The 27,485-nt window shown below is 45.1% G+C and overlaps 1 protein-coding gene and 1 long non-coding RNA gene across 2 annotated transcripts in view; both read right to left on the bottom strand.

Annotated features, from left to right (window-relative positions):
• Positions 1–20,701, bottom strand: part of LOC130150036 (uncharacterized) — a 59,123-nt gene extending 38,422 nt beyond the window's left edge. Inside the window, exons 1-2 of the long non-coding RNA XR_008822094.1 lie at positions 17,088–20,701; positions 16,056–16,197 (exon numbers count right to left, since the gene is read on the bottom strand). This is a non-coding gene — a long non-coding RNA (uncharacterized LOC130150036). The remainder of the gene's footprint in view (positions 1–16,055; positions 16,198–17,087) is intronic.
• A 1,410-nt stretch (positions 20,702–22,111) lies between these two features.
• The window catches only part of FAM53A (family with sequence similarity 53 member A), a 74,045-nt gene continuing 68,671 nt past the window's right edge, over positions 22,112–27,485 (bottom strand). The window contains exon 5 of the mRNA XM_056340510.1: positions 22,112–23,293. Coding sequence (XP_056196485.1) covers positions 22,970–23,293 — 324 coding nt within the window. The 3' untranslated portion in view covers positions 22,112–22,969. The remainder of the gene's footprint in view (positions 23,294–27,485) is intronic.

The following is a 27,485-nucleotide window of genomic DNA, read 5'->3' as shown; positions in this document are numbered from 1 at the left end:
CAAGGATGGAGAGTCCCCAGACTCAAACTACTGGCAGAAAAGCAATAAATAATGGAACCAAACTTTTCCTGCTAGCAGTAGAGGCTAGAGCAAGTGACAGAAATAAAGGGTAGCGGAAGAGGTTCCCAAGTTGTAGGCCAGGAGGCTCAGACCTGAAGTTTTGGGACTTGTAACTGGAGAGGGGGTAGAAACTCTACCCTTGGAAGTTTTCAAGAGGTGGCCAGACAAAGGCTGAGGTGGCCTGACTTCCCATCAGCAACAGCCCTGCTTTGAACAGGAGGTTGGACTAGATACCTCTGGAAGTCCCTTTCAACCAGCGTGTCTATGAATCTGTAAGCAAATAGGTCCATGGTTCAATCAATCAATGGAAGCCAACACAGCTTTTGTAAACTCATACCTCAAAAATCTCTTAGCTATTTCTGAAGGATTGACAGACATCAGAGTCAGAGTAGTTTGGTTGATTCGCTGCACTTGGGTTTCAAAAAACACTGACACCTGGTAAAGGCTCTAGAGAAATTATTGTCATGGGTTATCATAAACTCATATCAGATAAAAACATGGGAAGTTTAAAGTAAGCATAAATAATGATATGTATGCACGCATACATGCGTGTGTGTACATATGTGCATATATTTTTGTATATATGCACATTCTCATGTATGTAATAAAAGAGTTCCTGGGAAGTCTCCCAACACCTTGTAACTTGTGCTGGAATTTCAGCTGTTTAGTGTACAGTGATCTGGAAAGAGGAAGAGCGGTGACATGACCAATGATCAAGTGCTAAAAGTTATCCAGCATTTTCAGATCTAAGCCTGAACGTAAGTGTGGGACGATCTCATGACACTGAGTAACCAGGCAATGAAACCACAGTTAAAAAGTCAGTGTCAATAAGCACAGATTAATGTAAGGGGGAGAAATCATACTAGCCATACAAAGGAAAAGGACTGAAGTAATTGTGAATAATTGTCTGAAAATTCCAGGTCAGTAGCTTTGAAAAAGAGAGTGAGAGTATTTATCAGAAAAGGGCAGAGAACAAAATAAAAAGTCCATTGCTATTGCACACGCTCAAATATTGGCAACTTTGGACAGCCCTGGTCAGTATTTCTCAATAGCAGAACCACAAAAGGTAACGTGGAAGGCAATGCTGATCTGAGACCTGGAGTGGCATTTTTATGCCAAGTGACTGCATCAACTCTTCAGCTTGAAAAGAGCTGATGGAGGGGTGGGTCCCTAGATGCAATGACACCAGAAACAGGCTGCTCCATCTGTAGGTTTAATTTCCCCCAGCCTTGGCTTAGCTTCCTTGCAAAAAGCACAACTATACACAATTCATACCAGTGCACCCAGATGTTACCCATAATGTGTGCAGAGGACAGGCCAATTAGCAGCCTGAGGCCATTTAGGTATTTCATTCTGGGATGGCCAGATTACATATATGTGACAAGGTCTACAGAAACCCCTCATTTCAGTCTGCAGAGGTAGACTGAGAGAAGGAAGGAAAGCAAGCAAGAGACAGACCTCTGACTCACAGGTGCTCGGGTGCGATAAGAATAAATGAGAAACGGTTCAAAACACGCTGCATCTTTCACACCCACAAGCCTCATGATGGGACTGTAACAACCATGTAGTTTTGAGTGGCGTCAGGAACAGCAGGGATTCCAGTTCAATGCTGCTACTATTTACTTAAAAATAGTATCAGTGGGTGGAAACGCCTATTTCCAGTTTTGTAAGGGAATAAATCACTCTAGAAGTCTCCGCTCCCTCCAGAAATATCAGTGTCAGGGGACATGACACATTCAACAGCCTGGAGGACAAGGTCTGGGCACCAAGAGCAGTGGTCAGGACACTGTATTGCATGGGCCAAACTGGGGCTGGTGCACAAAATGTAACTGTCCTTTTACTGTTCCCAAGTAATGAGCCCAGTGAAAGAAAAGCAGTCTGCCCCCTTAGATCGAAAAGAGCTTTCTCCAGGTCTGGGCCACACGTTGCCATAAGAGGCAGGGACCTGAACTGCCAGACATTTTGTGACAGCTGAACATATTTGTATTTGGTGGGTAGTCCTTTCTAGAAAAGCTTTCCTACCAATTGCTAAATACTCTGGAAGATTTATGACGTAGGACATTAAGAACTAAGATGCTAAAACGGTCAAGTTAGTAGCTCCTACCCATACTCAAGCTCAGCTTTCCCGACACTATATACAGTCCCTTGAGCTCTTGGTACGGTGAGCATCATCCAAATCCATTTGGGCTCCTCCTCCTGGTATAATCAATGTGTAAGTCACAGACCGGAGCTTCTTGGCAGTAGTATTTTGACTTAAGCATCTTACAGAACACTAAGAGACCATTATAGAGTCCTGCAAAACCAGGCAATGCTACTTTTGAGTTTCAGTTTTGCCTGACAGGTTTCACGAACCTAAACTCAACCCCACAAAGCTTTGCAAACAGAGAGTGTGACAGGAAAGTTGGCCAGCACCCAAGCCCATCCTGACAGGGGAAACTGGCTCAGCTGTTTCTGAAAACACCTACTCAGTTCACCCATGCACTGAGCAGTTTTACAAGTTAGTCATTAACCACCTCACCCCCACTGAGGCACACACAATGTATAATAACCTCATGATGTGGGTCTCCACACTCAAGTGCTTTGCAGATGTATAATGGATCCAAACTCTCACACACCCCTTTGGGGTCTTGAGGAGGAGTGGAAGGAAGGAGTCTTGGAAGGAAACTCCCATGATGGTTTCAATGGTACTCTGGTTGCCAAAAAGGTGTCGGGATCCTCTGTGGGTGCAGCCCCAAGTGATGAAGGTGAGTTACAGAAAGTCAGCTGAGGCATTACGGAACTTGAAAACAGCTGCTAGAAGCTGCATTGTGCAGTACTGCTCACTGGCAGGAGCTTACCCAGTATGTGAGAAACGAGAGTTCTTCCTCCACCTGGAAAAGACTCAAATCACCAGGTTGATTGGAATGTGACTTAAATACAGGGGTACTGGCACTGCTGGATCAAGGCATGTCCTGTTGAAGTTGGCCTGACAGGTAGCCACACAGGAAAGACTTATGGGGCTAGAAAGATGCCTGGTAGAGAGATATGAGACCTGGTAATTCAGGCATTCAGCAGAGACCTGGCTCCTATTTCTTGCTCCAGTTGGGTATTCTTTATCACTAGATCATGCCTCCTGTCTCCAGGACAAACTCTGCATCGCACTACTCATTTCCTCATCTGTTCGTATTTTCAGTGGCCTGTTAAGTCTCAAAGAAGGGCCAGGAATAGAACACACAGAAGAGGACCAGCCTCTTTTATTTGATTTTGAAGAGATCTACTCAGAGAGAGCTGCTTTCTCCATGAAGCCCCTGGCCCACTGCCCCCTCAGAGCAAGACAAGCCTTGTCAGCACAAGGGATGATTTTCCGACTGCCTTCTGGCACTCAGGGATGCTGCCAGCAAGCATGGAGGTAGGGCTATAGTGAAAAGCTGGAAGGAAAATTTGATAAATAAAAGGTTTCCCTCCCCTTCACAACAGTGACATTACGGAAGGAAACAAAACAAAAAGTGACACAGGGCTGAGATAACGCCCTGCACACTGTCTAACCCTCTGGTAGGGTTCCCTCTGCTCTTCCAGGATGGAAAGCCTGGGAAAGAGAGGATGCCTCAGCTGCAGAGCCCAAGGTCCTTGTCCCTTGTTTAGGACCCTTCACCCCTAATTAATTCCTGATAAACTTGCCATGGGGTTTAAACATGAGCATCGTGGTAGCACCCCGTACCCTGAAGCCCTCTTCCAGGCAGTGGCTGTGGTTGCATCTGGTTTCCTCCCTTACACACAGTAATTTTGCCAAGTGCATCAGCTGCAATCAGGGAGCGGGTCCGGTAGGCGGCATTTCCTCGGCTGGGAAGAGGGACTGGCCATGGCTGTGCCGCAAGGTGCCGCAGGCCTTGCTGAAGGCCACAGGCCTCACTGCCTGCTGCAGGCCTCACCGAGGGCTGCAGGCCTCGCTGTGTGCCACAGGCCTCACTGAGGATTGCAGGCCTCAGTGGGGACTGCCACACGCTCTGGAAGGAAGTAAGTTTTACTTCCATCTGGCAGCTCTCAGTGTAACTAATCAAATGATGCCTTATCAGTTTTAAGACAAAAGGGGAAGGGAAGAACAAAAGATCAGAGCAGGACTGATCTCTGTCTTGTCGGACTCCCCAGGGCTCTTTCCTGTTTATGAAAAGTTTGCTGAGGGCTACAGAGGAGCCTCAAGTACAACCTCTGCTCCAGACAGCCTCGAGCACTCAAGAGGAGGAAATGACTCCAGACTTGGCAAAGTGAGGCCCGTCTTTGCCTGCATGTCCTGCTACTCACTGGAAAGCAGAAAGCAAAACGTCTCAGAGGAGGTATGTGGAGCACCGCTTTTTGTCACGACCCTCAAAGTGAAGGCAAATGCACACTGAAAATGTGTCACTGAGAAGGATGCAGGTAACATCCTAGTCTGGTGGAGTTGGGAATGCCGTGGAGCCAACAGCATACCTGGGAATGAGGCTGTTTTGCCATGCGATCACACAGGGTCTCTCATGAACTGACTCAATGGGAACAAAGTTCTCATACTTCAAGGTTGCTGAGTTTGCTTGTTGTGCTCATGTGTGAGCACTTTTAGCCTACAGACCTCAAGTGTTCTGCCAAATAGTTATGGGAAGACTTTCCCCTGTCCAAATTGCGTTTGCAAGCAGGTAGCATTTGCTGTGGCATTCGCAGAGCTCTTGCTCCTGCAGTAAAGGCATGTGTGTAGGGTTCTGGGTTTAGATGTTTTTTTAATAGAAGCCAAACCTTGGTTTGCAAACACAAGAGCTACTCTGCCCTCAAAACTGGCAAATCTGCTCATGATGGCTTGGCTTATGAGCACAAGTGCAGACTTTGGAACATGCACAGGGATCTGGCGGCTCTGCAAGGAGGTCCACACGTTAAGCAAACCACTTGCCAGTGATGTCTCCCCACCCTCCCCTCCAGGCCTGGCACAGTGAAGCCCTTTGGGGAATGTAGTCCCCCCTCTCATTCAGCACAGAGGATGCCAGCCCAACCAGCCATCAAGATCCACATCCTTGCCTGGCCAGCCACATTGCCCCATGCAAGCCACGAGGCTCAAGTAATACTCACCCCCTCAGGCTGGATTGTAGGCCCCCATGAAGTAAGGGGCCACAGCACCACCTTCCAGCAAGGAACCCCTCTTGGGGCAGCTCTGCCACCTCCTATGACTGTAAATCCACACACTGGGCAAAGCCAGTGGGGAAACAGCCCCAACTCTCATCAGTGCCCTAGTGAAGACCTATCTGGGCTGCCCACCTGGAAGGTAAAAGCCAAGAGCCTCTGGAGAGGAGAGGACCTGGCCACCAAACCTTAACATCCTTCCTCCCGCTCTCAGGATATGGGAAGAAATCTGAGAGAAGGTACAAAGCTGCTCCTTCTCTGCAGGGGCAGCTCAGGATTTGATCCACGAATGACGCTGCAAAGGACAATGAACTTGTGCACCAGCGTTCTTGACAGGGATCTTATGGTGATGAATCTATCAAATATCAAATAGCTTGGGTGGGGAGGAAAAGGTAAAAAAAAATACTTTGCTGAAAGGGAACAGAAATAGGCCATGGCACAGATCTCAACTCCCTGCTTACCGGCAAAGCTGCTGCTGCATGAGCTTGGAGAGTTGAGACCCTGAGGACTAGCCTGTGCCTCACTCCCACAGCTTCAGCAACAACTGACACCTATGAGAGAAGCAAAGGCTTTTCCCCAGGCAAAGCTGAAGGACCCTTATGCTGCCCAGGACCCTTCGCTTCAAAATGACCAGCTAAAACATGCTCATTGCCGTGTCCGCAAAAGGCCCTTCTGAGGCCCCTAGTGTAAAAAGTGAACCCACAAAACACCTCCGTGGTACAACAAGGAGTGCATAGGCGAGCAAGTACAGTTCAAAGGCACTCTGTTGACCAGCGACACAATGTTCTCCTCCTGACTGCCAGCCACGCAATTGCAGTCTGTGGTCTGAAACTCCCTCCCAGGTCCATCAGCAGCACGTGGTCTCAGTGCAGTGCCCCTTGGGCTGTAGCTGTGGCTCAGGGAGGCTGTGGTCCTCCAGCACCCTGCCATGTCTGCTGGCACAGGGATACCCTGGCTGTCGGGAAAGAAAGGAGGCAGCTCAGCTTTCCAATTCCCAGATGAGTCTCCAAGGCAGGCAGTAAACAACCCACAGCAAACAGCAAATGGAACCAGAGAGACAGTAGAGCAACAGAGCCATTTTCAGATGTCTGGAATATTTCGCAAGCCAGGGATGATTTAAGTGGACTTGGCCCCAGGTTTGCATGTAGGCAAGGCACAAATGGCCTTTGTTGGCCAAAACCTAGCATATCCTACAAAGCTAAGAGAAGGAATCAGAGGAGATCCTGCAGGGTGCAGGTGTTGTGTGCCCTAAGCATCCTGCAGAGGTAGGAGCCCACCCTTGCTGGCACCACTGGTACACAAAGGTGCTAATCAAAATGGGACAGAGTTATAGTTGCAGTGCATGAAAAACATCCTTACCCTACTCTGCTTTTCAGGCTATTTAATTCCTCATGTAATTTAACCTCTTCCCCAGCCCTGGGAGTCCAGGGGTTGTTGCCTTGCAGGGTTCTTCCCTCCCACATCCCCCCCATCATCAGGTCCCGCTCTGGCCAGAGGAGCAGCCTCCAGAGCAGCTGTGTGCAGCAGGGGACCTCCTGGTCCCCACACAGGCAGCGAGACTCTCCTGCCACAGCTGGACTCATGCCACCCAGCTCCAGGGAGGTGAGACTCTCAGCCACAGAAGGGCGGTTGTTCTCCAAGGCAAAGTCCCACTGAGGGCAGGTCAGTGCCAAGGGACACTCTTGAGCTGGGATGACACGTCCCACATGGGCAGTGGCCTTCACCCCTGCCAATACACTACAGGTGGCCACAGCAACTGCAAGCTGTCCTGAAACTGGAGCCTTTACATCTAGTTAGATAACAGATATGGTCCATTAGTTTGGCACGCAGACAGGCCGCTGTGCCAAAAAGCCCATCTCTACTCAAAAGGGACACTATTAACAGTAACTCAAGAGGATGCAACAGAAGAAAATAAACAACAGTTGAGGCAGTTGGTGTAATTGGCCAGCAGACGAAAATAAATTTATGCCAGCTTGTGAATACGGCTGCTGAGCATGATTCAGTGAGTAAATCGTGTGGCACAGAACACAAGGCAGGCAGGAATAAAATTAAGTAAGAGACAAAGGCCAGGCTGCCTCTTGGAAAATATCACCCCTCCAACCACCCAGTTTTTCCCATTTCTGACTGTTTGACTCACATGTGTCCCCTGACATCATTAATGTATGGGTTTCCTAGCCATCCATAATGTTTTTCAGGAGGGACATATGCCTGTGCCACTGCTAAAACAAATACCCAAACCCTGCAAACCTCAAGAAGAATTAAAAAAAAAGAAAACGTTCAGCAGAAAATCCCAACCATTTCAAGTGCTCTTTGAGCACCATACATGAATAACAAAGAGTGAGCCTGCCATTTATTCCTTTGCGGATCACTTTAAAGATCCACTTTTGTTCTGTGCTTTTTAGAGCGGCTAGAGTCCAATGGACAAAAATTCCATTCCCAGGAGCACACAAGAAAGAACCGGGAGCCCTGGGCTGCACATTTCACCTTTACTTTTTTTATTCTATACTATAAATGTTCGGCATGGTCTTAATACACTGAGCCAGTGTTTTCCTTTATGCAGTGGGGCTGACAGCTTGGAAACTGGGATTCTGCAAGCAGGAAAGGAAGATGGAAGCTACAGATGATGTGAATCACCTATAGAAAAAGAGACCTTAGCCAGGGTGGGTGGGACCCTACCAAACATGAACCACAACCTCTGCTTTGCAGATGCTGCTTCTGGATCTTAGAGGCAGCAGAGAGAATATCTCAACTTTTTGCTTCCTGATGTGGATGCTCGTAAGGCAATTTAGACACCTGCTCATCTCTGGTTTAGCTGCAAACCACTTGCTTTTATCAGCTCACTCTATGAAACACCGACCTACTTTTTTTGGCCAGGAAGATGCAGTTCTTGCTCACACAAACATGGTTTCAAAGGCAGCGGAGCCCTGATACTCATGTCCTCTCCCACCCTCACAGAGACTTCCCAGCTTGTTGCCAGCTCAAGACAATCCTTTGCAGAGATCTGGGGGTCTCCCTTGCTACAGAGAAAACACTGAACAAGCAACAGCTGGTTTTCTTGCCTTTTTCCTCAGACCAATGGGCTGCTTGTTTCCCCTCTCAAATCCTGATTTATTCACTCATTTTTTTTCAAAACAGTCAACTAAATCACAGTGAAAAGCAATGAGGACACTATAAACTCTGCAGAAGATGTTACCACAGCTATCCTACAATTCCCTCTGTCTTTGCTTTGACTGCCTTGTTCTCCTGAGCCATATAGGAAGATACTGCCTTTCAGCAAAATATAGACATGAAAAGTCTCGAGGGCTATGCCTCAGATAACAAAGACACTAGCATTTCCTTGTCAATTATAACTCTAAGAACTAGAAGTTTTCCTTTATTTAGTTATAGAATAAATATTTGGGCCAGATTTTCAAAGATTAGTTCAAATCCCATTTAGCTACAGCAAATAAATGGCCTGGTTTTTCCTCAGAACTTAGAAGCTCTTTGAAAAATCAGGTCATGAAAGTGACAGCGGGAGCTGCTGAAGACAGAGACCTTCTACCAAACCTTGCCCCAAACAGCTTCCTGTGCTGACAGAGTCACTCCTCTTTACTCCTCCCCTGAGCTTGGAAAGTAACCTCACAGTGGTAGCATCAGACAGCTGGAGGAGGTAGGGGCTACTGAAGTTAGTGTTGTTAGCTATAGCTGGCATAATTAAGCAGATACATTTTCATGCTCTGGTAGGATGCACAGATTCACTGAGACTGAGGCCAGGAGGATCCACAGCAGGCATTTAGCCTGGCCTCGTATGTCCAGTACAGAAACCATTTCCTTCTCTGAATATGACAAATGCATCCTTAGCGTGACCACAAAGCCTCCAAAACATAAGGCATTTTAGGGTAAGGTTAACTAATTAACAATAAATTTTGTTTCATGCACATTTGAAACCACAACGTACCTTTAGGAAAGCTGTTTGTGGGCATGTGTGGTTGTGCGCAGACACGTGTCTGTGTCACCTGATGGTGAGGAGACTGTAATGCATATCTTTGTACCTGCAAAACCAGTGATCCAAAGTCCTCCAGCTGCCTTGCAAATATCAATTGGCAACTCACATCCTGGGGACATGGGTAAATATCAACTCCCCTGTTTTACAGACAGGTCAACTGTTGCATAACCTCAGTTGATGTCATTCAGAAACTAAAACCAAAAGGTCATTTTCTCTTTTAAGGACTATATCCCTTTCCCTGCATTGTGTAACATTATTTCATGTCATGAAACCATTTTTCCCAGTATTTTACATTTGTGTCTATCCTAAATTCTGCTGACTTCCACGCTTGTCTGTTCTGCAACCAGAGATAAGTGTTCTGCTTATTTATTGGAGATCTCCCTACAGGCTTTCATCACATGTTGGAGTCTCCAGCAACTCCGATCCCTACGGAGCACCACCAAGCTCCATGCGCAGGTACTGGAATGGACTGTTTGGACCCAAACCTTGAGCAGATGTCACTGGGTCAAGCTGTGAACCACACACTCAAATGTCTAATGACTGTCCAGACACATGTGAAACCCAGAAATCCTACATCAAGCCAGAGTGGAAGGCTTGTCTGCCAAAGTAACAACTGGCAAATCTAAGCCATTGCTTGAGGTCGTTTTCAGCATTTGGTACACAACTTCCCCCTTTATTTGGAGAAATGCCATTGATCAGAGGATTTTTAATTCCCCAGACCTCCCTGGAGTGGTGGGTGTATTAAACCACACCTCCTAAAGGAGAGAAAAGGTGTGATGTCAGGACAGACTGTTACTGTAGTGACACAAACGTACAGGCACATATCTCAGCTGTGGAGCAATTTCAGCTCTTATTGTTGGGACCTTCTGCTACTGCTTCATTATTAAAGCATGCAGTGCCAGCCAGCCTTAGAATAATGTTGTTTGCAGCAGGTGTAGCTCCAGGTTTTGTATCTCCAAGTTCATATTTTTTATTTGCTTTTCTCTTGTTGGCCAAAACTCTGGTAGAGCTCTGCTCGGGGTGACAACACCAAGTTACAAAGGCTGGGTAGATAAGGAGCAGGAAATTAGTTTCTCTAATGTATATAAATTCAGCATCAAGATATCAGGGTCAAGCAGAAAATGAGATTTCTTTCCCCATCTTTTTTTTTTTTTTTTTTTACAGGATGAAACAAGAGTGCTATCCTTGTCACAACCGCAACGCAGCTGGTGACAAGTGGTGCTATAAGCTGTTACTTAAGTCTCCTCCTGTCACTTCTCCAGTGTCCCACAGAGGATGTCCCAGGCAAAAGAGCTACCTTTGACAAGACTATGGCAAAACATGTAGCCCAGGAAGATCACCATGGGAGCAGCCAGAATCCAGTTTTGGCACCAGGTCAAGGAGAGCCATGGTCTGCCATAATCCAGCCACCCACCTCCTTCCTTGCCTTGTTCCTCTTGGACCTGGGACAAGGCAGACCTCACGTTGCCTCTGCCCCCACATTGCACAAGGTATCCTTTAAACTAACTAGTTAAGATACCCTGCAATCTTTACAAACTCATCTTCTCAGTGTTCATTGTAGAAGTTCCATGTTCATCCCACCACAGTGGTGAGGCATGCATTTTGACCTATATCTACCAATGCAATAGCTATGCTGGTGCTTGAGGCTAAAATAACATCTTCTGGGCAAGTTACCTTAAGCTTCAAACTGACTCCTCTTCCATGAGGACAACATGGTGTGTTTGTCCCAGATCTTCCTCCTAACCCAGTGATGTCAGAGGACTTGCCTTAGGAACCATCACAGTTCAGCACAAGTTGGAAAGATGAAGCATTAATACCACTTACCAAAGGTGCCCTCCCTGCCCAGCAGCAGTTGAAATCATGCAGAACCTTCAAGGTTCGCCAAAGGACCATTTTACTCTTCGACCTGCCCTTAAACTTTTTTCTTTCTCTCTTTGTAGCATAGAAGGGGAAACACTAGCCTAGCTGATGGAAAACTTTGTTTCATGGAGTAAAAGCTGGCAATGCTGAGGAGAAACATAAGCTTGAGAAGGAACCATGCTCAAACGAGTGCCCTATTGTGAGATAAGTTTTTCTTTGAGCGACGAATCAACATAATAATCCATCTGTAACACTAGATGCGTCTGCCTGTACTACAGCAAAGGACCATCTGCCCATCTGCATATATGTTCAAAATGCTGCTGGGACAACCATGATGATCTCCTAATGAAAGGTACTCAGCAATTAGTACTTAAGTGAAATCGTGCCCGGGTGGTTCTAAGCCCTCATTTGTCCTTCCCCCTCCAATGCAACAAGTGTCTGTAAGTTTTTCTCTTTGTTTTTATTCCAGCAATTTCTTTTTAAAGCTGTTGGGTAGGGTTGAACGTGCTCCGATTCCTGCAACAGCAGGAGCCAAGTCAAGTTGTAATCAACATATGTCCGGTGTAAGCTGTACGGGCGTGAATTAGAGGGGCAAACTGCTCATCGTTTCCAAAATACCCACCTGCTCAGGGGCCAGGCTGCAGCAAAGCCATCCACTACGTGGCTCCATCTGTCTGATAAACAGGCTGCAGATTTGCTGAAAGCCGAATCATTTTGCCTCTGTTTACTTCCTTTCTTTCCCTCTCTTCTCCCTCCCTCTTCTAATTGGAGCTTGTTTAAAAGGTGCAGACACCCACAAAAACAATGCAGCACAATGAGACCAGCGCTGACATTCGTTAAACCGCTTCAACTGAAATCTGTGCCTGGCTGGGACTGAGCAGGCATAAAGGAGACAGACCTTGTCAGTCTCCAGCCAGAGCGGGAAAATCAAAAAGAAATTAACCAGGCCACAAAAGCATGCAGAAAATCCATTTGGGGCGCATTGTATTACAGTTATAGAATGTAGCTGCAACCAAGATGCAAAGGGTGCTTCAGCACGAGTCCTGCTCAGAAAACCAGGCGAAGGGACATGCCTGATGTTAAAAGCCCTGAGGACCAGCTCTCCAGCACCATGCAGCAGAGGACAAATGCAGGAGGGAGACCACAGCATCCTTGTGTCCACCCCCAGCTCCACCACAGGCTCTCTCATCACTTTTAAGGTACAGTCCCACTGATTAGATCAAGCACAGGACTTGAGCACAGACCCCAGAGCATACAAGAAAGTAGTGGAAATTGCATGTATTGGTATTGTAGTGTCTAAGCAGGTATAATCAGGAAAGCACAGCTTCTCGGAGGAAGTCTTCCCTTGCTGTCCACAGCCCAGAATTATCCTGGTAGTCCCATTGTTGATAAAATAAGGATATTTCTATCCTTGCTGCAAAAAATTATGGCCAGGTGGTTGAATTGCTCCCAGCCTAGAAAGCACAGACTGCTGCATGAAGTGCCTAGGCTAGGACATATTAGGGTCATGAATCTACTTCATCTAATCACTTCACCTCATTAGGGAAATGCTGGATTTCTCCACTAATCAGTCCTCCCATTTCACTTACAAAAGAAAGAAAAAAATGTGAGAACTAATTGTGATTCTAAATCCATTTTACTAAAAACATTCAACAACATACCAGACAGTAAAGACATCCTGGAAAGGCACATTATTTTCCCAGTAGCCTGGACTATCTCCATAGGAATCAGTTACATTTTTAGAAGGACTACTTGCAAAATGCATTAAAATTAGACAGTAAAAGCTATTTGCAAGAATTAACATCAATAGAAGCATCGATTTTCTGGTGAGAGAATGAGACATGGAGAATGAGTCAGGTTTCAAACACCTGACAAGTCAAAAAGGGTCTTTCTGGGGAAAACATCTCCTCCCTGCAGATGACAATGAAATTTTTCTTCATGCTTTGAAACCACCCCATTGGGTTTCTCCCCAGCCAGGCATAGAGAGGATCTGAAAGATGCATCAGGTTACTTAAGCATTTAGGACAGGAAAACTATGGAAGAATAATGTTCAACACCTGAAAGCGTTGCTACATGCAGACAGTACTGCTGCCAAGTACAGTAAAATCTTCTGTGGGTTGCTCCACTTAAACCTGGTTCAGCATCTTGAAGGGTAGCTCTCTTCCATTCATTTTATCCATGATCTGCTGTCTTCCTTTGGCTTTGAAAATCCACCTATGAACCCACCCATCCAAGACAACCTTCCTGCCCCAAAAACATCTCACCATGACGACCAGCTTTCTGCCAGCCCTCAATGAACCCCCGCTGCCTGTCAGTGCCTCCTGATTTCCCCTGCTCTGAACAAGGCAGTTAAACATTCAAGAGCCCAACAATTTCATGACTAGTTGCAGTTCAAAGCCTGCAGGGGTGGATTTCAACACTGCCTGCAGCCCCAGCCCCTGAAACAGTGCTCAGCCTTCAGCCAGATGAATTGCCAATCATATTTTTCCAGCCCCGCTCCCAGCACTGCCCAGAAGGAGGATGCAGGGAATCCATGTGGCATGGCCAGGCTACACAGAGGGCAGAGCATCCCTGCATCCCATCCTTCAGCCACCCACAGCCCTAAGTACTGGGGTTTTGATGGCACTAGAGACACATGGTGTGCTTTCCAGGAACAGCTTTTACAGGCGTCATGTGTTTTGCAACCACACAGGTGTGATGGCAAGGTGAGAGGTGCCGGTGCAGTGCATCCACCCACAGCACGCAGCTCTGGGGAGCTTTTGCCATTGGCTTCAAAGGGGAGCGCTCCTGGGCACCAGTGCATGTTAGGCAAAGGGTAAGAAACTCAGCTGGTATCTCCACAGCAACTGACAGGGAACCAGCAAGCCCACAGCAGGGCCAGAGCTCAGCAGATGGGTTTAAAGGGAGACCAGCATGATCTGGGTGCGGTGCTGCTCTTGCAGGCACCTGTGCCAGCATGCAGCGCTCTTGCACAGTCTCCTGCCACAGCACCATATGCTCCTCCATGCTCCCTGATTTCATGGGGGTCACTCCTGCTGCCCTCTTGCCTCTCAGCCCTGCGTGGCTGAGAAAGCTCTAGGAACAGGTAAGGAGGAGGGAAGGCGCAGATGTCCTTCACAAAAGGTCTACAGGGCATCCCAACCCTGTTTCAGCCTAGCCCATGGTCATCAGTCCCTGCCCCAGGGATGCTGTAGGATGCCAGACTGCAGCTCTGCCACAGCCCTTCCCATCACAGGCACTGTGGAGCCATGGCAGACACGCAGACTGATGTCCCAGCCCCATGGAGATGCCCAGTTCCCAGGGCTGCCCCACTCCCTGGCTGGGGCGCCCAGTCCTCGCTCCCAGACATGCATCTCCAGATCTGAGACCCCATTTCATAGCCCAGCAGCGGGATGCAGCAGCCCCATGCTGGAAACCCCTACGCCTCCCATAGGAGCTGGGCCGAAGCCAGCCAGCATTGGCTGCATCACAACCCACCCAGTTCTCACCCAAAGTGCGAACCTGGAGCTTTCCACCCCCTTGCAGAACAAATCTGACACCCGGGCAATAAGGACGGGCGGGTCCACCACCCCACAGACCCCAGTACATTGTTGGAGAGATGAAAATGAGGGCAACAACACTGGGCTAGCCAGCCCGCTGTGGCAGAGCCAGGCTGCTTGTTGAAAGATCACCCTTTTTTATACCTCTGTGACCAGTTTCAGACAAAAACCTTCATCACTGCACCAAAGAGATGGGGGTATAGGGGAGGAGGAGCAGGGCCATGGGCAGGGGGAGTTACCCAGACTGCTTTACAAAGGCCATTTGCGCAGACCTTGGGGTTCCGAATTCCCCCACTCGCTCCTTAAACAACTTGGAGCTTTCGTGCATGCCTCATTGTGGGGCTGAAGGTAAAGTTTCAGCTGGCGAAAGGCAAACCCCATCCCGAAGCATCACTGGTGCACTCAACGGCCCAGCTAACGAGCAAGCCCACGTTACAAAGCCCAGCTTACAGCTTCGGCTGGTGGCCCAGCTGCCTTCCTGTGCCCCCCCTTCATTTGCATAACTATCCATAAGGGGAGCAGGGCAGCCCTGCAGCCGAACAGCTGGCCATTCGCAAAATGGATTATATCACCCTTTTGTCCCCACGTCTGGCTTGCGCCACTTGCATATTCAAGCTTTTCCCCCCCACCCAGGCATCTCCTGTGCTGGGGAGCCGCAGCAGCACTTGAGATGCTCCCAGCTCAGCCCTTTTCCACCAATTCAGTTTGTTCGGGTATACAAATTGCCAGCTGAAGAAAATGAAAGCAGATAACTGGGGCAGAGCCCTTAGTTCGAGGGAGGTTGAAAGGAGGATGTGGAAATGAGGTTGAGGTTAGATGTTACCATTTGCAAGTGGATTTAGGAACAGGTGTAACTTTGAATAGCAGAGTGTGTGAAATTGCAGCATTAGACAAATTAACTAGCAAAAAACTCCCAAACGTTTAGGAGTTACTCTTTTCTTGTCTGAGAGCTCTAGGGTCACTCCTCCCATTCTAAGCTGCTCTTACTATGCAAGATACACACATCTTCAGGAGTTCAAGATCTAGATAGCTTTGTGTATGCACAAACAAGACTCACAGCCCCAGTCCTTTCCCGGTTATGGGCTAAAATCATACTCTTTTCCTGAAAAGCAATAGTTTTAGGAAACTTTTCTTGGTGAGAACTCAAGAGACTGGTACCTAAAGACTATCCCAGCCATTCCCACTAGCTGTGACTAAAGTAGACTGATAGAAATGCCTTCCCTTAGCAGGAATATGTGTTTCAGACAATAAAAAAAAAAAAGGGGGGGGGGGGGGGAAAAGCGTGCCAGGGTAGGACAACTTGCATTTGCTACAGTTCTGACATTGTGCCACAAGCCTTTTGGTTTAAATAATAATCTCCCATACGGTATTTTTTTTCTGTTCAAATTTTCCTCTTTGCTGTTTTTCTCATTTTCTCATTGGCCCTATATAGACTCCAATATAACGACATCTGAAAGCAGAATGCTTACATTAGACTAGTCAGACACACTCACCTTGCCCTACATGAGAAGAGCCTCAAGATCAGGTCACCCAACATTTTCCATCACAAGATCCTGATTTTAGACTTGTTTCCAATGACTTAAAGATGTTCAGGCTGAAATTCTTCCATGTCAGGTATTTGCTTTGGGTTGATTCCTTCCATTTGTTAAAAAAAAAAAAAAGCTAAATTGGTTCAACATTCTTCATACAAAGATAAGGGAGAAAAAAATCTATGCTTTGCTCAATTAAAAACCAAACAAACCACCAACTACCTAGCTAAGGAGCCTCAGCATCTACAGGGACTTTGTCAGGGTTACCATGATCATCACAAAGCTAGTGTCACAAACCAGTGTTTGTGATTCCTATAAAACTTCATCCAATTTTGACCTTGCTTTAGGGTCTAGAAAAACACACCAGTTTGTAAAGTCTTATTCAACCTTTGAGACTTGAGCATCTCAGCTCTTTAGAGAGTCCCAGCTCCCTGCTGCTGCCCAGGTAGCCCACACACCATCCAAACCCTTCCAACAAACCAGCTCTGGACATGATTTTCCAGAGAGGAGGATGGATGTAACTGAGCAGTGGGGAGAGAACAGCTTGATGGGGATGGGGAGGCATTAGGGATACTAATGGGTCGGAGGGGGAAAACAGAACTAAATCATCTTCTAATAGCCAGACTTAAAAAGTCCAGAGTAAAAGCCACGCTCCCCAGGCATGGACGTTGCTTTCTTGGTAAGTAAAAAGCTATGAAGACATCTGCAAAACACACATCTCATTTCCCCTCTGATGGATCCACATTATCAGACAATAAACAAAGTAGTAGGCTGTTAGCTTGCATAGTGAATGACTTCATTGTGGGTCTTAAAATCATGACAATGCTGATGACCAAATCTGGAGAATTAGAATATTTTCCTATCTTTTTCAGTGGAGAAGCTGTCACACATTTTCAAAACTGCGTGTTAGGGGGCGATGGAAATAGCTAAGTCCCTCAGAATTAGGGAACAGCAGATGTAAGGTGGCCCACAGACTCATAATTTGCTCTTGTGCACCTTTCTGCATTATGCAAGATTCTTCATTCATGTAATAGCATCCTCCATCTTCCACGGGAACACATCTCATTCAGTGCACGGGAAGAGCTGTTGGGAGGATAAAGCAGGGTCACACAGCAAAATCAGGTCGTTGTATGCTAGACTGAAGCATCACTAGCTGCAAAAAAGCAAAAGCTGTGTGCAGACAGTACAGGGACATCCTCCGTCTCTTTTTTGCGAGATCTCCCTCTTCCTCTGCATGAGAATTGCAAGAGAATGGAGTATCTGCTTCCCTGAGATGTGAGCAGCCCCGTATTCTGTTAAGTAATCCCACTGCTGCCACACACATCTCAAGTAAGGGCCACAGCACTGACCTTTCCCTTGCTGTAGCTACCAAGCCACGAGGCACAGCCCTGACACTTCCAGAAACCCATTCAGACAGTGTCTCAAACCCTCACCTGACACAGAGTAGCTGTAAGATATAGCAAAGAAGAGCAAAGAAAAAAAAAAAAAAAAAAAAAAAGAGAAGGCAGCTGGGGCAGTTGAACATCACCCCAGTCCATAGCTGAGTGCTCTGGGAATAATGTTCTCACTCTACGCTGCTGCAGGAAGGAGTTCAGCCAAGTCTGTTTTGAAAAGTGGGACACAAATTTTAAGTACTCAACAGAATAGCCCTCACTTTCAATTCACATCATCACTCACATCAGACAAGCTTACCTGAATCAGGACACCACAACTCTTTGTCCAAACTGAGACATCATAAAAAATTTAATCTTATGGTTTGGGTTTTAAAGAGTTTAAGAAGTGAAATACTTCTCTAAGGAAGTTTTAAACTCGTCTCCCCAGAGTTGTGCAATACTTCCCCGTCTCAAACCACTTGTGGCATAGATCTCAGAGTCATTTTACAACAGCAAAACCCCATAAAAGCAGTACTGCTGGATGGGGCCAAGAAGCTGCAGATAGTGAAAGCACCCTCATTCTCCCCTAGTAAACACCAGCTTTCAGTATACCAACGACTATTGTGCTGACCAGATGGTGGTGGGAGCAGTAACTTGGATGATGTTAATTACACACGAACTCCAAAACAACTGATGTCAAAACTCACTTTGAAAACACACCAGAATGGGCTGCTGAGCATATGGCAGCAACGCTCCTCTAGAACTGCATTTTGTGTGCATTAAACAAGGTGTAAGCTCCACCAAGGGGTCCAAGGACAAGCAGGCGTAGCAGCAGGGTCCCAGATCCAGGCTATTTGATGCTTGTCCCTTTACAATGCTGAGCAAAAGGTACAGAGACATGGTGGAAGTGGCAGCCCACAGGTCCCGGACCAGGTCCTTTGCAGGGTGAGCACATGCAACACGTGCCACAAATGCAGCCAGCTCGCCTCTTTTAAAGACAAGGCCTTGAAGGAAACATCCCAGGTGACCTGCTGAGCAGCAGTGGATGATTTCTAATGAGAGGATGAGTCCTGCTGTGAAAGCTTACTATGCAAGCACACAGATCTATACTCCAGTACTTTTAAAAATGAACACCGTATAGTTTGCAAAATAAATACAGTGAACAGATGGAGGAAAATTATTCCGACACCTGCCAACCACCACCAAGGACTTTCCAACAAATCCATGTGTTTTCAGAGGTTCTGCAGAGGCTAGCTTTACACCAACAGGTAATCAGCATCTTTACCTGCAATTTGAAAGTAAACGTAAATTCACTAGGCACCATCTCACCAGAACGGATGGATGTGGATACAGATAAATACGTACTTACGCCTTTCAGAAAGGTGACTTAGCCCAGGCTTAAACGTAGGGGCCTATATTGTAGCAAGTGTGGACTCTGAATAGGATCGATAGATTACAGGTTGAACCACGCACTGGGAGCTCCTTGCTCTGCTCCAAAGTGCTTTCCCTGCCAGATTATATTCCACACTCCTTCCTCCAGCAGTTACTTACCTTGTAACTTTTAGGCTTGCTTGGAGACCCAAGTCGCACAGACCCAAAGGAAAATAGGACGGGAAAGGACTGTGCAAAGTCAGCCAGCCTTTTCCCCTGCCCCAAAGCAAGCCGAAATGTAGCTATTGCTCCCGACAGATGCTTGCTCTTAACAGACTTCCATTTGTGGACAAGCTACTACCATCTCCCCGCACATCTGTTCAGTGATTTCCTATCCTTACTTTTTTACATTTGACCTTAGAAGAAACTATCACTTCTCCTAACCGCAATTTAAGCCAAGTCTGCCACAGGATTTCAGACTCAGTTCTTTCAGTGGATCCTCACCAAGTGCATTTTCCCACATTTTCAAGATTTCAGTCATACCGCTCCCCACTGCACACTCTGGTCCAAACTGCAGCATCTCGAGCCGCATGCTTACGGGTGCTCCTGTGTCGCACAGGATCATACTGAGTCTCACCAAACACATCACCCTTTGCGAACCTTAGCCTGAAGTTTGCTCTTCTACCACCAGGCAGGACAAACTACCAGATTCCTTAGCTGAAATAATACTAACTAGCTGGCACCTCTGAATTTGCGCAGTTGTTTAACCCAATCTAAATTTAGCGCTTTGCTGAAAAGGATCTTGTCTTTCCTCACCATCTCCTCTGTGTCACAACCATTTCTACAAGTTCCCAAGACTAATTTGAATTCTAATGCTATCTTATCTTTCACATCTGTCCAGCTTCCTGTTGACTGCAAATTTAATGTGCATACTACTTCTTGCTAATAAAAGTGAAAGAAGTGACCTAGAGCAACTCCCACAACCCCGTGCAACAGTCTTCCATTCTGACACTGTGTGCAAGACGGAAGGAAACCACTCCCAGAGCAGAGCTGCTTACAGCCTAGCTCAGCCCACTTCCAAATACAATTCAATCTCTGAAACCATGCTTTCCCTTTTTGCAAACCACATTCTGTATTTGCCCAACAGCCACGATGGATTTTATCCTATAATCAAATGCAACAAAAGAGCCAAATTAATCAAGATTTCTTTCAGAGTAGGACTTCAGATCTTGTAGGGGATGCAAAGCCAAAGCCTGCCCCAGCTGAAGTTAAGTTTTAACCAGTAATTTCTTTTACTTTTGGTTCTCATAAGGGGATTACATTAGCATCTGTAGACAAAGTACACAGATTCCTTTCAGCAGATTTCTTCATTTGCCAGTGTTACTGCACAGCTGTTCAACTAATTCTCCTGTCACCCACTAGTAAGAGTCTAAAGTAGATAATTACAACTTCCTACTTTCATGAAACTTGCTCTTCAGTATCTAAACCGACTCCTTTCTGTTTCCACAAAAGGGCTATTTAGAGTTTTTAATAGCTGGCTAACCAGGAGACCAAGTCCTGTGTTACCGTAACCAAATGTATCTGTACCTTCAGTCAGGAAACCCCTCCTACCCTAAGCATCTGGGTGGGAACATGACTGACCATGACTGGAAACAGCACACCTACAAAGGGTAAGCGGAGAACCTAAATACCTTTAAGGCTACAGAAGTCAATTCACTGAGATCACAGCTAGGCTATTTCAGAGCTAGGACAAATATCACCTGGTCTTCTACTCTTGCCTTTGCTCTACCCTCATCTTTTCAACAGCTTCAGTTCTTGGTTGCGCTCCCCCCCGAACAAAGCACATGTTACCTCAGAGGGCATGAATAAAAGGAGGTATCTTCTTTTAGGAGGAGCTTGCCTTCCTTGGGGGAAGAAGAGCCACATTAGCCATCTCATTCCATGCCACTACACTTTTAACTAGAGTGCTTTCAAATAGGTAAATTAGCTTCTAAGTGATCCCAGTTGTACTATTGGCCTTTGCTACAATCCAGCATTAAAGCTGATTCAATTTTACTTACCTCTATTGCTCAATTAAGAAGAATATACAAAGAGAAGTGGGGAGTTCTGTAACTAGTAATTGCAGCCCAGGAGGGAGCTGGGTTATTCCATTACCCACAATGACTGATCACCACACTATAATGCATTTCCCCATCTACTCACAAGGGGAACTGGCTGTACCTCACTACTTCTTGAATTAACTGTTTCTTGAAGGAGCAGCAAGAATAGCGATCCTCATAAGATTATTTCAAAAAGCTTGGTGGATGTGTATGCCACCATCTGTACGCTCCACGCTACACCTGAGCAAGTACCTGTGAGGTGAGATGCACACTGTTAGCAGGAGCTTCTAAAGGACCTGAAGTCTTTGCTCCAACAGCAAATCCTTTATTTACTAATCTAGAAAAAGGAGAATAATTTTTGTCAGTGAGCAGCTTTGCTTTCTCCTACACAGTATATACTAACATATCAAGAATGCAGCAAGTCTTTGCAGTGTTCTTGCACCTTACTACACACCTATACCAGTATTAGTGTCACAGATCATTGCCACTCGTAGTTGTATATGCAGCAGGAGTCACAAAAGCAAGAAAATAAAAGTTTAGAGCTTCTTACTGGCTACCCAAACTTTTAAGGTTATGTATAGATACTGAGTTATGTAAGCTGGTTCAGTAATTAAAGGCCAATTCTCTTTATGATCAAAGGCTGACCCTAATCACAAGGCTGGAGCCTGTGTCATACCTTGCCACAGCCTTTGTCATATGCCTCAAGATACTTATTTCCTATTTTAATCACATTCCATTAGTTGACTTAATATGTTACTGTATTTTGGTTTTATGGCACAAGCTACAGTAGGAGTTGGCTCATTTAAGACTAACCCGATGCACTGAAATGCCATAAACTAAGCTTCCCCATTTCTATTCAATTTAAAACCACTTGGAGATTAATTTCCCCCTTACTCAGGAAAATCCTTATTGTAGCAGAACTAACAAAATAATTATGTGTTGCAATAGTCTGCAATGAATACAGTTTTACATTTGAGATGACTACATCATATGTAATCACTGAGACAGACTTTTGGGATCCGACACGAGTTATTCCCCAGCTCCTGAGACTAACTTGATGTCACTTTTAGATGACCAGAAATCTGCCCTTGCCCTCCACACCATTCTGCAAGTACCCTATTACAGAATCTGCTACAGAAGACAATTTCCACTAGTAAAATTCATAAGCAGACAAAAGTGCAAAGCAAAATGTCATTTTATTTAATTCAAGGACTATTTTCCTTCTAGTATTGCTGAAGGGATGACCTCCTGGGGAACTGATCATTACGAAGTCCCTGTCTAAAAGTTCAAGTGCTCTTGTACATTCTTCTGAACCACAGGAAACATAATGACCAAGTAGGTGGGCAGCTACTTGCAGTTTTATCCCACCTAGATTAGCATTGCTTCAGGCTAGAAAACAATTCAAGTAGTAAAATAATGGAAAATGTTAACCTTTAAGGTCACTACCATATTTTGATCAAAAAGTCCTGAATGTATGAAAAGAACATTTGTACATGTTATGAAGGTTTTTTAACCAGACACTGTTGAAGATGGCAGTTAAGTATTTTGGACCAGTTGTCAACCAGGTATTTAAGAGTACTATCTGAAGGTTTATTACCAATTTCATTATGCAATTCACTTTTCACATTAAGCTCTTTAACAAAAGCAACATATACCCGCACCAGAATCACTGTAGACAGATTTAGTTTTATAGAATGCCCTTCTGAAAATTCATTTCAAAATAGAGATGCTTTTTCTCCAGAACTGTAAAAGCCATAAAAATGCAAAATATCTGTTAGGAAATTTTTAATCAAAATTATTCCTTAATGTTCAAAATAACATTTAACCTCCTACTTTTTTGTTGTCATCCACATATTGATCAATAGACTAAACAGGTAACAATGGTTCACGTTTTTCCCCCACCTGAAACATTTCTTCTAACACAGGCCCAACATAGGCAATACAGAGATTCAGGGACATGGATTATGCATGGCAAAGGTAATCCTCTATCATTTTAATTTAGAACAACTCTTATTCTAGCACACAACTTTGAGTCTCAGTTGTTTTCAATCTGCTCTAGGTCCAAGTCCCCACAGTCTAGAGGAAAGATGCCTTCTTCGGTGCTCTCACAATCACTTGTGTCCTCATCGCTTTCACATACTGCAGCTGCTTTCTTATAATCCCTTGTTTTGATGCTACCTTGGCATGACCCATGATGCCTTACTTCATCCAGCTGTTCTTTCATTGGACTGGAACCGGGGGTGATGATGTTCATAAGATCATTTGAGTCACATGGGGATGACACAATTGTCTTCATTTGTGTGTCATCATCATCATCTTCATAGTCAAGGGAGCAAAGACTTTTGGAATTTTTTAAAGTCTGCAATTAAAAAAGAGAAACATGAGTACATTAACCATGACTGTACAGGAGGAGCAGAATAAATTCCTTAAATTCTTGAATGGATTGAGAGTACGTACTCAAAATCAGAGTGCCTCATGTTTAGAGTAATCCTGGAAACAACAAGGGGCACAGAAAAAGGAAGAATGCTATTTACTTCCTACACAATCTAGTTTTGCACAGGTATTTTGCCTATGTAGATCCCCACTAGTGAGAAAAACTACCAAACTACCAGTCCCCTTTTTTATTCAGAAAGATCCAAACCCCTAGCTTTACTTAACTATGTGAGAAGCTACAGATGTCCAGTTTGATGTATTGGCTTTCGCAAATCCAGAGCATAACATTTGGTAACATCAGCATTTAGGTCAGACAGCTGCACTGCAGCCTAGTCAACAATTAATTTCTCAAAGTTCCCAAGCGTGCAGACAATGAGCCCTTCGGCATCACCTCAGCAAGAAGCTGCAACTGGCACATTCAGGTAACATCAGAACAGGAGAAAACCAAGCTTCTACCGGAAGCATCTTGCTCCAAAGTCAGCTTAGTTTGCCTTACATTTGAGTACTGTTTGAACAAGGGCTCAGAAGTTTGAGCAATTCTGTTTAAATGAGAAGTGTATTAAAAACAGGGGCACTCACCTTTATTTAGACCAAGGAGAAAGAAAAGAAAACCTCAGTAAATGTGCTACCTCTGTTCCCCAGATAAAGGAATGAAATGCCTTGGCTGCTCATGTAAAGGATCCTTGACTAGAATCCAGAAACAGCATTTAAGAAAGAACAGAACTATACAGACAGTTGAACTTTGATTATAACAAGTAAGAAACTTCTAAATTCTACGTCTCACAAGCACACAGCGAGAGGAGGGTGAAATAGTCAGGGTTCCTCTCAGAGGTGGTAAGAGCCAGAAGAATAAAGTCGTGCTAGCTTTCAGTATCTTACGTACATCCACAGGGAACTTTCACACCCATTTTCAGCTTCCTCTCCCAGTCTGTAATTTCTTAAGTATTCCATATTTGTTGATTCGGAGGAAACAGGAACACCGTAACATTCCCAGTTATGCTCTATTCCAGAGGCTTCACCACTGCACATCAGCAGCCACATGAGCAGCTCACTAGTATCTTTGGGTGTTTTTTAAACCAAACTTCACAAATTCAGAAAAAATTTGAATTACACAGCCTTACTTTTATGCAACTGGATGAAGGAGAGGAGAGCGTGGAAACCTCACTGACATGAAGTGATCTGCCTGACCCCTTAGGGTGTTATATATGGAACATCTTGCAGACAAACCCACTGCCACATACAGTTCCTTGGATATCCCTACATCCAATCTGCAGAGGAAGTTGGAGGGAAAGCTTGGGTAAAGGTAAAAAGCAAAAGACTCTAGTTCTGGAGTTCAGCTGCAGCACAGCAAGGCTGAGGAGCAAACAGCAGTACTGCTATGAGATGGTGGCTGACCACTGTCATCTCTTCACAGGTTAGACACTGCAGCAGCATCCCCCAAGCCTGCACCACACAAAGACACTCAGTGCAACACTCTTCACTACTGGTCGGAGGTTTGTTATACCTGTACTACACACAGCCCTTCTCTTGTTCAACTTTCGTATCTTATGTTTTATATTATATGATTAATTAACAAGTTATAGGTTTCAAGCCAGACAGATCTATAAGAGATAATCTAGTTTGCCTGGACAGACACGAACAAGAATGGATTTATGTAACGCCAAGACCTGCATCACAGGATCAGCCTTCGGGGGGGCGCAGGGGGGGGCGCGGGGGGGGGGCATGTGTGTGTGGCAGGGAAAGACTGTTGACCATAGTTCTGCAGGAGGGATTCACCAAAGCCTTTGTTAGATATTGTTAAAACCCACATCCAATTTTGCTTGGGACTAGCACCAACAAAACCGATAACCTTGCATGAACAAGTAGACTTCTACTTCTGAAATTCACTCCCCCATGAAAACAGTTTTGGTATAAAATACATTCCTGTTTTCAAAACATTTCTGTACAGCTCACCACTTATTCAAGTACAAACATTTGAGCTCTCTTTTATGACTAAGAGGTGTGAATTTCTCTTATATTTACTTAAAAGCAAAACAGTATATTTTTGAAGTGTTAAAGGATATTTTAATCCCAATTCTATCTCATAGCTTTGAAAAAGAACACACTTCCCATTGTGTATCTCCATATAGGGGGCAATATTTTCAGTTCTTTAAATCTTACAGTAAGTTCTGGGAAGAAAAGGGATCAAATAAAGGAAAGCTTTGAAAGTTCTGCTTTTAGTGTTTTAGAAAGGAATTCCTGAGTTTCCCTTCAAAATATCTTTTATTCAATTTACTGCTAGAAATTAATCCAACCACACAGCTGTCTTTCTAGAAGGTTTGTGTACATAAATGGAAAATTGCCTGTTAGCTGTACTGTGCTGAAACCACTTGAATGGGAACTTTTAGCTGGTTTCAACACAACAGCAAGTGCATTCAACTGGTTCTTTGTTCACCCACTTGTCACAACCTCACCAAACTAAAAATAGGTGGATTTATTATCTCACAGCACAATCCCACTTCTTTCACAAAGCAAAAGGTAGAAATTGCAATGCATTCAAGCCCTCTGAACTGCAGCTTTACATGTTACACTGGTACAGTACCACACCTTTCAAGCACAATTGTGCTCAGTGGGGAGCCTGCGAGTACTTGCTCAATGGTCCTCATTTTATAAAGGATGCTGGACTAAACAAGACAAAAGAGTCCACAGTTGGCAATGGATAGAACTCAATCAGCTAAAAGTATTCTTTTGTGCGATGAAAAAAAGAAAAAAGAAACTCAGAGTTTTAAAAGAAATGAGGCGATAAAATGTCTGAATATTAAGAAAAAAACCCACAACTTTGTACCGAAAACAATGGTGGGGAAGGAAATAAAAGAAATCTCTCTAGACCCTCGCCATACAAAGCAAACAAGAAAGGGCCAGAGTAGCTTGAAAGGAAGCTAATGTCTGTACTCTTTACTAAACCTCTAGTTCAGAAACCCATAATACATCACTTTCCAAATATAAAAAGCAATAAAAAGGTTGTTTTTGTTTTAGCAACAAAACTAGAGCATTTGCTACAGTAGTCAAGGGGAAAATAAGTCATTTATGTGCATGAAAACCTAGTGTAAAATAGGAGCAGCAGTTCTCATGCTTCTTCCCCATGCCCCCATCACACACCAAGTCCACCCATTTTCTCCCTCAGTTTTGAATGGGGGTGGAAGATACAGCTGCTCTGAAGAGGTGCAGCTGCAGCAGCTGGCACAAAGCAAGGAACAGAGGAAGCCTGAAACCACCAGAAGCCCTAAGTTCATCCTACTGCTTCTCAGCACTACTCATCACAACATGATGAGCTGCCCCGTGAAGCCATAGGTTTAGGAAGAGAGGGAAATCAGACTAATTAGACTAGTTATCTGGCTTGCTTTCTGTCCCATCCTGAGACTTTTGCCTATGACTGCACAACACAGGAGATTCTCCTTTAAGAGGTACTGTTGACTGTGAAGGTCTCTACCAGTGATATGAAAGCTGTGGGTGATGCAGTGGTCCTCATGAGGAGGAGATCCTGCAACTTCCTGGAACATCAGCAACCAGTCTAAGCATAAAACACTGAAGAGGCAGCCTGAGCGCGGAGCAACACACAGCTTTTCCCATCGCTTCCCTGTACCTAGGCAGTCAATGGAGACAGGGAAGAAGCAAGTTAGAGGCACTGCATTTCTCCCTTTTAAGGGCTTCACAGGTCCTTATTTCACTTCCTGGACTTAATGTTTCTTATGGTTTGGTTCAAAACCAAATGCCTCTACTGATGGTATCTTACACCACAGTTAAGTTTTAGATCAGAAGCACCAAGTACAGCATGATGAATTCTTATCTCAGACGCTAACCAGTCCCCAAAGAGGTTACAGTTTAGCTTCAGCAATAAAGTCCATCCATGGTACAAATCCATTACATTGAAGGAACTTTATTTGATGAAGCTAAGAGGGAGACCTAAGGAAGGACTTTAAGTTGTAAGAATGAACTGTCACAAAAGGCTGGTCCTAAGGAGCTCAGTGAATCACATTTGAAAACTGCCTTCTGAACATGCCAACACATGACTGACAGATAATGAGAACAGTGTCCCTCCCTATAAACTGAATTTTCACTTCACACATCTGATTACTTCC

Source organism: Falco biarmicus, chromosome 1, assembly GCF_023638135.1.
Source record: "Falco biarmicus isolate bFalBia1 chromosome 1, bFalBia1.pri, whole genome shotgun sequence".
Taxonomy (NCBI): domain Eukaryota; kingdom Metazoa; phylum Chordata; class Aves; order Falconiformes; family Falconidae; genus Falco; species Falco biarmicus.
This window is presented reverse-complemented; position numbering and strand designations above follow the sequence as displayed.